At 53.2% G+C, this 10,480-nt stretch overlaps 1 protein-coding gene across 1 annotated transcript; it reads left to right on the forward strand.

The window, feature by feature from the left end:
• The first annotated feature begins 3,597 nt into the window (after window positions 1-3,597).
• Window positions 3,598-9,761, forward strand: RHO (rhodopsin). Its single transcript, XM_047832320.1, has 5 exons — window positions 3,598-3,958; window positions 6,002-6,170; window positions 7,442-7,607; window positions 7,714-7,953; window positions 8,816-9,761. The coding sequence occupies exons 1-5, from the start codon at window positions 3,598-3,600 to the stop codon at window positions 8,924-8,926; spliced, it is 1,047 nt and encodes a 348-aa protein (XP_047688276.1). The 3' UTR covers window positions 8,927-9,761.
• Window positions 9,762-10,480: the final 719 nt, after the last annotated feature.

A 10,480-nucleotide genomic window follows, 5' to 3' on the forward strand; every position in this document is an offset into this window, starting at 1 on the left:
CCAAGCTGCCAGCTCAGATGCAGCAAAGTCCAGGCCAGCCCAGCCCTGCACTCTGGAGAGAGATGGGCAATGAATCAGTAAGGAGACAAGACCACTGCTGACAGTGATAGGTACCGAGTAGAAACGAATGTGATGTGGGAGGCAGAGGGGGAGGCCTGGTGTGTAGAGTCAGGGGCCTCTCCAAGGAGTGCTTTGTAAGCGGAGACCTGAATGAGACTCTAAGAAGCTAATACTGTCAGCAACAGTCATTGATCACTTACAGGCAACAGAGTAGGAAACTGAGGCACAGGGAAGGGAGGTGGCGGGGCTGTGCCCAGGCTGCATGGCCTTAGAGCCTCAGACCAGACGTAAGGGTAGGTGTAAAGGGGCTGTACCCAGCTAAGGGATACCATGGCTCCTAAATGATAAGGTGTGAATATCTGTGACTGGACCCTGGTGGGAGAGCAGGTCACATCAAACCTGCAGATGGGTGTGGATCCCCCAAGGTTTCCTAGCTTCAGCAAACTGAGGCTGGAGAGGGGAAGTGGGACTTCTCAGGGTGACTCAGGGCCCCAGGCGAGAGTCCAGTGCCACCCCCTGCCTTCAGAGCCACCACTGCTGCCCCAGGCCTGTGTGACTCAGTCTTGTGGCTTTCCCACCAGCCCAGCACAACCCCTTTTTTTCTTTTTTTTTTTTTTTTCTTTTTTGGTCATTTATACCATGATGTAAACAACTAGCAGAACTTTCCTGAGAGCTATCTTTCATGTAGGGATGGAGGCATGGCCAGGCAGGTGATAGCCAAAGTTTGTTATGTGATCTGGGTCACTGACTCACTGACCACCCTGGACCTCAGTCTCCCCACCTGTGAAATGTAGCAGGGAGGGTCGGTGACTTCTGTTGACCTTTTTGCTCACTATGAGCCTGTTGCTCTGAACAAAGAGCGTTTTTTTGTTGTTGTTTAAAAAAAGGATTCTTTGTCATGCCTCATAGAATATAATGCAATGTCACAGTGGTGATGCCTTTAATTCCTCCCTGGCCATAGCCCTGTGACAAGGGTCATTAAACTCTGAGACTTAGAGAGGGAAGCACTGATTGAAATAACCTAGATCTATCTATTCACTCAATCCACAAATGCTGAGCACCTACTATGTGCCAGGCCCTGAGGATACATCAGTGAACAAAACAGACAGAAATCCCAGCTCCTTCCAGTGTATGGGAAGTGATTTACATTTTGCAACGTCCTGAGAACCATGCTCAGCTCTGGGAACCCTGCTGAGAGCTGGGCAGACCACACACCCCCACCCCCCACCCCTGCCTGCTCACATGACAGCCTGTGAGTTGGACAAAAAACATGTGAACAGAGCATAAATTAAAAGCTTCCAAGCTGTCACAGCGTTAGGAGGAGGTGAAGGCAAGGTGCTGAGGTCTATGGTTGAGGGCTCACCCCAGCCAGCTCTGGGCTGTGTAGGGGTCAGTCTTGACCCAGGGAGTCCGGTGCTCCTCCCTCCGTCTGGCTACCAGGGCCACGTCAGAATCAAACCCTCCACCTTGACCTCATTAACATTGGGCCTAATCACTGAACCAAGCACCTTAAACTGCAAAAGGTCACACCCCAGCAGCCCTGCCACGCCTTCCCTTGAGCTCATTCCACCAGTACACACTTCTGCAGCCCTCCATGTGCAAGCCCTGACTGCCCGCAACAGGCAGGGCTCTGGACTCTCAGGCGGGCTGGAGGGAGGGGGAGGGCTTTTCTGAGGGAACAGGTCTGGGGGTGTCAGGGGGGAAGAGACTGCACAGAAGAGAGTATAAGGGCTGGAAGTCTCAGAGACGGGGACAATTCCCTGGCCGACTCCTTCCATCGATCACGAAGTTCATGGTTCAGACTTCACCTTTCTGGACTGCTCCGAACAACAGTGTGTTGGGAGCGGGTCACGATCTGAACTTGTCCTATTTCATTTGTTTCAGTACTTATTTGTGAGCCCTGCCAGCCCCACACAATGGTACTTCCTGTGGGCATCGTCCTTCTCATGTTCATCAGAACTGAGCACTGTGTGTGGAGCGCAGCAGGTGCTCCATACACGTTTGTGGTTGGAGGCTGGTCATCAAGCACCGGTGTGCTGGGCACTGCCATGTGCCCCACTTCATTTCTCGGGGGGCATCACTGTGCCCCTTTCACTGATGGGGGGAGCCTGTCAGTGCAGAGCCATTTGCCCCCAGAACCTGCTTTTGTGGAGTGACCTGCCACACAGCTTCCAAGGCCCACTGTCCCAGCCCAGCCGACACAGACGTCCCCAGATGTGCCCTGTGTGTTGCAGTGTCCAACCAGTTCTTTTTCTAGGCTCAGCCTCACCTTCACACTGGACCCAAGCCTGCCTTGCTCACGGCAGTGATCTGGTGCCTAGCATGTCACCTGGCACACAGCTGCCTCCTGGATGCAAGGCCTTGCTTCGGGAGCCTTAGAGCTCTGTCCCCTTTCTGCTCCAATCACCCCCTGCCTGGTCCCCTCCTCTATCCTCACTCCCTCCAATACATCTTTGGGGCATTTGAGCCACATTTCTGCCCCTTATGATCTGCCCAAGCCACTGCCCAATGCTATTTGGATAAAACCAGGTTTCTCAGTTTGGTATCAAGACCCACCAGAGCTGGCTTCATAGCCCATGTGCGGCCTCACCCCCGACAGGCCTCAGGCCTCTGTCAGCCCTTGTCTTTAGTCTCCCCTGTCTTCCCTGCTTGGCAACCTAACAAAATACTCCCCTCCCTCAAAGACCCAAACTTCACCTTCCCAGACACCTCCCTGTTATAAGCAGTCTCTCCTCCCTTGGCCTCATGGAAACCCCTCCCTGGACCTGGATCTGTTCAGGGTCCTCCTCAGCACATAACCTCCTCCTTTCTGGATTTTTATATCCCCAGTGGCCTGCACATGAATGTTTAATGAACGAGTGAGTGAGTGAATTCCAGTTCAAGTACCTATTGAGCTCCGGGTCTATGCCAGGCTATGGTCTGGCACGGAGAGTGCCAAAGCTGGCAGGACGTGGCCCCTGCCCTCATGGAGCTCATAACTTGGTGAGATGGACTAGTGTTAGGGACTAAGCCAGGAGGTGATAGGTGGGGAAGAAATAGATAAGAGGCTGAGAGACTGAGAGGAGAACCAGAGAGCTCATGGTCCAGTGGGGAGGAAGACAAAGTCCTCTGGCATGAAGTGAGGGGGACGTGGGCATGGAGCCAGAGGTCCCAATGCCAGGCCAAGGCCAACATACTGAGATGGGCAGAGATTCCTGGGGACCGGAAGAGTTGGGGTTGGGCCTCCTGCCCTTTCCCAGGGTCCCCAGTACCTCCCCTCTCTGGCCCCAGGCTTCTGCCTAGAGTCACCTTGGCCCCTCTTGGAAGCCAATTAGGCCCCCAGTTGCAGTAGTGGGGATTAGTATGATTAATAATGCCCCCAATCTTCCAGGTGCTGATTCAGCTAGGAGCTTAGGGAGGGGAGGTCACTTTATAAGGGCCTGGGGGGCGGGGTTAGAGCCCAGAGTCGTCCAGCCGGAGCCCGGGGTGGCCAAGCTCAGGCCTCAGCAGCACTCTTGGGTCTGAGCCGCCCCCGGGGCAGCCACCAGGACCACAGCCATGAACGGGACGGAGGGCCCGAACTTCTACGTGCCCTTCTCCAACAAAACGGGTGTGGTACGCAGCCCCTTTGAGTACCCACAGTACTACCTGGCTGAGCCATGGCAGTTCTCCATGCTGGCCGCCTACATGTTCCTGCTCATCGTGCTTGGCTTCCCCATCAACTTCCTCACGCTCTACGTCACGGTCCAGCACAAGAAGCTGCGCACGCCTCTCAACTACATCCTGCTCAACCTGGCCGTGGCCAACCTCTTCATGGTCTTCGGTGGCTTCACCACCACCCTCTACACCTCTCTGCATGGATACTTTGTCTTTGGGCCCACAGGATGCAATTTGGAGGGCTTCTTTGCTACACTGGGCGGTAAGAACTGGTGTATGGGTGGCTGGCTGGGGGAGTCAGGAGTCAGCGGTGGGGAGGGTGTGGAGGGATCTGGAGAGAACTCCATATTTGGGGATGGTGGTTAAGAGGCCTCTCCCCTCTACATTCATCAGCGCTCTCCACTTAATCAACAAACACTGTCAGTAATGATAAGCTAGGCTGCCATTTATTGAGGGCAGGCATTGGACACTGTTTATCTCACATAGGGTGGTGCCATTGTCTTGCTTTGCATCAGGGAAACTGAGGATGAAAGAGTCAAGGGCCTTGCTGGGGCCACATTGTGGTGAGGATAGAGCTGAGTTTCCAGCCCACATTTCTTTTTTTCTTAAAAAAAAAATTTTTTTTTAACATTTATTTATTGTCAAGAGACAGAGCATGAGCAGGGAGGAGCAGAGAGAGAGGGAGACACAGAATCCGAAGCAGGCTCCAGGCTCTGAGCTGTCAGCACAGAGCCCGACACAGGGCTCAAACTCACGAACTGTGAGATCATGACCTGAGCTGAAGTCGGACGCTTAATCGACTGAGCCACCCAGGTGCCCCTCCAGCCCACATTTCTGTGGCTCCTCAGGCCATGTTCTATTTCCCTCGGAGAAGCTGTGACTTGTCAGACCCATGTTGGGCACTGGGAATAGCACGTTGAGGACGTCTCTGTGCTCAGGGCTTTCAGCCCCGGGGTGGCACACAGATCATTAGTCCTCCAGCCACTGGACTTTGCCTGTGCTAAACAATGGGCTCAGTCTCTCCCCACCAGCATCTATCCAACCTTGCAGAGAAGGGTCCGCCTGTGTGTGGCAGCACTATATCACTCCTACCTCGTGGCCTGAGACTGGGTGATCCTTGGTCATTGAAGGTCACAAGCACCCAGTGGTGGCCAGAGATTCCCCAGTCATGGGGCTGAGACAGTGTCCTGGACATGTGAAAGAGAGAGAAGACAAGGAGGCAGAACAGTCCTTGTGGCTGGTGCTGGGCTCTCCCAGCCACCCTGGTTCTCTCTTGCTTGCCTGAGAGGCCATGTGTCCTCAGAGAAGGGGGGCACTTCTGGATCTGAGCCAGGAGACCCAGGTCCTTGTCACTGCCCTGCCACATCCCTGAATGTGCCTCTTCCCTCCTCCATGCCTTGCTGTTCTCATCTACTAAACAGGATCTGTTATCTCTGCAGCAGCCCCATCAGTTTTCTAGTCAAAGAAACTATTTGATTGCACTTTTCAAAGCTACAGATCTCCACACAGGTCTAGCACCTCCCTATGGAAGGGGTTTCTTGGAAGGGGATAATCCCCCCACACACAATAAGGCTGGAGGTGGGCTGAGGAGTCTCAGGCTAGAAGGCAGGGGTGAGATGGAGGCCACATGCAGGCAGGCCCTTCTCTGCCGGGCTGGCGTCAGTTTACAATCATTATCCTGGAGTAATACTTAGTAGTGTTCTGTTTCTCTCTTAGAAATGTCCCGGTTTGGTTGACCAATTCTATGGCTACCCTCCTGAATGAGATTCTGGGGTGATGTGCAGGGTGGTTGTCTGAATTCCACCATTCTTTCCTGCTGCTTCTTCTGGGCAAAACATTGCCCAGCTTTCTGGCTCCCAGGTGGAGACCCACTGGCCCAGGTTATTTCATTCCCCACAGGGGAGAGGCTGCTGCACAAGAGGGAGAGCAGGAATTCTAGCTCCAACAGGCACTCTGCCTGTCACCCCATGAAGGCGCACATTCTTCTGCAAAAACTTCCTACGGGGCTGCTAGTCTAATCATGACCCTGGAATCTGATTTCCTGTCCTTCATGAACCCAGAGCTCCACTAACTCCTCTTCCTGGGGGGTACCCAGTTCACTCTCTTCTCAGCATAGTGCCTTTCTGCCTCACAGCCCCTTGGCTCCTCTTCTCAGAATCGAAGTCCTCTCTTTCCCAAGTCCTGGCTCCAACTGTGCCCTAGGTGGCCTTCCTGCCTGCCCTCTCCCATCCAGGAGGAGCGCTCCCTCTTTGGACAGTGGGGTCCAGGCAGGTGATGTGTTGACTGATAGCTGACTGCCTTGCAGGTGAAATTGCCCTGTGGTCGTTGGTGGTCCTGGCCATTGAGCGGTACGTGGTGGTGTGTAAGCCCATGAGCAACTTCCGCTTTGGGGAGAACCATGCCATAATGGGCGTCGCCTTCACCTGGGTCATGGCACTGGCCTGCGCTGCACCCCCCCTCGTTGGTTGGTCCAGGTAATGGCACTAAGCAGAAGGGAAGGGTCCCTGGGGTAGGGGTTCTTTATAGGGTCCCCGGCCAGGACTCAAACCTGGGGCTGTCTTGTTCTGGGCACCGAGCTTATATGCTCCCCACCCCAAACACCCACCCTGGCAGCTCTCCCAGGGTTGGGGTTTAGGGTAGGGGAAGAGAGAATCAGACCCTAATGTTGCTCCGGGGGCTAGTGCCACCTCCTGGGCCCCATGTCAAGGAGAATCCAAGATGCCCCAACCCTTAACCTTGGCTGTGCCCCTAATCCTCAACTAAGCCAGGGCCAGATTCCAATCCTCTTTGCCCCATAGGCAGCTCCCTCTGACCTTGGGCCTCAGTACCTGGGGAGGCCAAGCCTACCTAGTGCAGGTGGTGACACTATAGCCCATGGGAACTGTGTGTTCTGTCCAGCTTCTAGTCCATCATCTCCAAATGGGGCTCAGATGAGAGATGGGAGGACAGTGGTTTGGGAAACTGGACGGATGACCCTGGACGGGTGTGGGTTCCTGGAGGCCTCGTGTCCCTCTGCTTCTAGGAAATTCCCAATCTTTCTTCCCTTCCCTCCTCTCTCAGCTTCCTGGGGGTCATTTTTTTTTTTTTTTTTTGGTCCCTTGTTGAATCTGAGCCCATCACCTCCAGCTTCTTTCCCTGTTTTCTCCAGTCTTGCCCAGTCCCATCCCCACAGGCACAGCCAATAGACACTCCATTGTCACCATCCTCTGAAATCACAGAAACATCCTAATCATCTGTCCCTGGGACCTCTTGTCTCTAGAAACTGTGCAAAGATCCCTTAGTTAGTCTGTGTGCCCGTCTTTGGCCTAGAAAATACTCTTACCCTGTTAGCAAGACTCTAGTTTGTACAAACTGCCTCAAATACAGAGCTCGGGGGCTTTTCCTGTCTCCCCACCAACCTCTGCCTTGCACAGCCTGAGCCTCCAGCCACTGGAAGCAGCCGGTGTGGTGAGGAAACACAGCGCTGGTCTGCGGTGTCCAGGCCCTGCTAGGCAAGAGACTGGGCTGTCTCATGATTAGCATGGCTGTTTTCACAAGGGCATTTGAATCCCTCATCTCCGTTGATTTGATCCTCACAGTCATGCAGCCATGCAGATATTTTATTATGCCTCTTTTAAAGAGAGGGAAAGCAGGGCCCAGAGCAAGCCCAGCCACACAGCAGGTGTGTTGGCGTCCTGTTCCTCAAGTCCCTCACATGTGGGTCTCCCCTATGCCCTCTCTTGCCCCGTCCCCCTCTGGTGGTCAGGTACATCCCTGAAGGCATGCAGTGTTCATGCGGGATCGACTACTACACACTCAAGCCGGAGGTCAACAACGAGTCCTTTGTCATCTACATGTTCGTGGTCCACTTCACCATCCCCATGATCGTTATCTTCTTCTGCTATGGGCAGCTTGTCTTCACAGTCAAGGAGGTATGGACCTGTGCTGGGTGCTGGGGACACATGCATTGGTTGGGTTGACCCTGGCCTCTGTCCCAAAGGAGCTGCAGTCTGGACAGCAGACCCTGTGTCCTTACAGGCGGCAGCCCAGCAGCAGGAGTCAGCCACCACCCAGAAGGCTGAGAAGGAGGTCACTCGCATGGTCATCATCATGGTCATTGCTTTCCTGATCTGTTGGGTGCCCTACGCCAGTGTGGCATTCTACATCTTCACCCACCAGGGCTCCAACTTTGGCCCCATCTTGATGACACTCCCGGCGTTCTTCGCCAAGTCCTCTGCCATCTACAACCCTGTCATCTACATCATGATGAACAAGCAGGTGCCTGCTGGTGGGGTGGAAGGGTCCAGGGGCCCCAGGCTGCAGGCATTGCCTACAGAGGACAAACCATGTCCTTGGCTGGGCCTCAGTCATTTCACCTGGAAAACTAGGCAGGGAAACTGGTATCCCCCAGAGCATCAGAGTCATCTAGGAGAAATACAGATTCCTGCTGAATCAGAAGCTCAGGGTGAGCCCAGGAACCTGCATTTCTAACAAGCCCACCAGGTGACTCTCATACTGGCTCAAGTATGAGAAGTGCCCGTCCAGATGGTTCTGGAGGCCCACTTTAAAAGTCAAATGGTCTAAGTCCCAAGCCTGGGAATGGGATGGTGCCAGTCTCTACAAAGCTGAACAAGGAGCTAAAGTCTTATTCCAAGGGAGGAAGGGATAAAGCAGTTCTTTAACACCAACCAGTGACTTCTCTGAAGAATCCATGAACCTGTGGGGGAAAACATAGTCTCTAGAGTTAGGCATATTGGTTTCAAATCCCAGTTCTTCTTTTCTAGCTGATTGACACTTGGGAAGTCACTTCCCTTCTCTGGGCTTCAGTGTCTGTGTTCCTAGAGAGGGCAAAATCCCAAACTTGAGGGCTATATAAGGTACTTACAGATAGCCCTTGGCACACAGAGGGCATCAGGGAATGTCAGTAGCAGAGCCCTCTTGGGTTTGGTCCCTGGCATCTCTGGGGTGGGGCCACATGCGCTTACTAAATTCCCTCCAGGAAGCCAGATTTGAGAGGGGAGTAGAGGCTGTGAGAGCCAGAAGAAGGGAAGGGGTTGGAGGTAAATCTCGCCAACCACTCCAGTTTGCTACACACACTTTCGGTGGACCCTGATTCTGACTCACGCTCTTTGCCTTCCAGTTCCGGAACTGCATGCTCACTACCCTCTGCTGTGGCAAGAACCCACTGGGTGATGACGAGGCCTCCACCACCGCCTCCAAGACGGAGACCAGCCAGGTGGCACCGGCCTAAGCCCTGCCAAGGACTCTATGGTCAACTGTAGGAGTCTCCCATTCCCTATGCCTACCCCCAGCCACAGCTGCCCCACCAGGAGCCAGGTCTGTTGGAACCAGGTTGCGCAGACTCCTTGAGTTAAAAAAAAAAAAAAAAAAAAAAAAAAGAATAACGAGAGAAAAATGAGGCTCCCCACTCGACAAGTATGGCCCGATCTGGAGTCCTGAGTTCCCAGGGGCTGGTGGGATCTCTGCCCCTTCTCTCCCCAACTCATGTCTCAGGAACACAAGAACTCTTGCTCCCTGGAAAAGTGTCCCAGCTTAGGGATAAGTGTATAGCACAGAGTGGGGCACACAGTAGGTGCTTAATAAATGTTAGATGGGTGAAGGAAGGAACGAATGGGGGAATGAATGAAGGAATGAATGGGCAGGGAGAGCATATCTACCCTCTCAAAACCACCTTAGCTGCAGCTCACCCTCGGCTGATGTCCTTGAACAGTTTCCCTCCCTGGGCCTCACTTTCTTCCCCCAGAAAATGGAAACCCCAAATCCTTGGTCCTGCCAACGCATGGCTGCTGTGAAGATCAAATGAGATTTTGATCTCATATATGTGTGTATATGTGTGTGTGTGAGTGTGTGTAAGCACTTTGTAAATGGTAAGGAGCTGTACAGATTGTAGTTAACATTATGAATAACACCAATTAATATAATTAACTAATATGATCATCTCTTCTTGATAGTGACCATTTTGAGACTGGGCAAGGCCCTGAGCATCCAGCCTCAGCAGGTTTTTTTTAAATTTACCAGATGTCAAGACCAGACCAGGGCTGGTGGTCAGTCTGCAGAGAGGGACAATCAAGGGAATGCAGAATACAGTCATATGGACTGAAAAAACAACGTCAGGGGACTGCAGTCTGGGACCAAGGCCCAGGGTCTCACCTCTGACGTGAACTCCCAGGCCTGGTGCCTCCCCTTCCTCATGCAGCCTAGGGAGAGACAGGCCTTTCTCTCAGCTTCTGCAAACTACCTGCCCTCCTTCCCAGCCCCTAGGCCACAGCAACTCTAGGCCAGCATGGAGCTGGGCCTAGAAGCCATATGCTAGGCTAGACTCTAGGCCAGCATGGACATATGCTAGGCCAGCAACTCTAGGCCAGCATGAGCTAGAAGCCATATTCACCTGCCCACATTTAATGAAGAGCTGAGTCCCCAGTGGAACCCTTTTCTCAAAGATCTCAGAAACAAAAAGTGGGAAATTCAGATGGGCCCATCTTCCCTGGGGATGTTCACAGATCCCAGAGTTGAGCACCCTTGCTGGGTAAGCCTGTTTTTAGTAGCTCCAGTCCATTCTTCATTCTGGAAAGTCCTTGCTGCAAAGCTGATGGGAACTCTAGGGTATCAGAATTGTGCTGCTTGCATAACTGCCCCTCCTCCACGTAACCAAGACCAGAAGCTCTAATTCTTCCCAGCTCTGCCTGGAGACTAGGCAAATCGGGGCATTAAAAGCTCAGCTCCTATACTTGGTGTTAAGGGTGGTGGTTTTTGTTGCTCTCAAGCTCTTTCTCTACAGGATGGA

Source organism: Prionailurus viverrinus, chromosome A2, assembly GCF_022837055.1.
Source record: "Prionailurus viverrinus isolate Anna chromosome A2, UM_Priviv_1.0, whole genome shotgun sequence".
Lineage (NCBI taxonomy): Eukaryota > Metazoa > Chordata > Mammalia > Carnivora > Felidae > Prionailurus > Prionailurus viverrinus.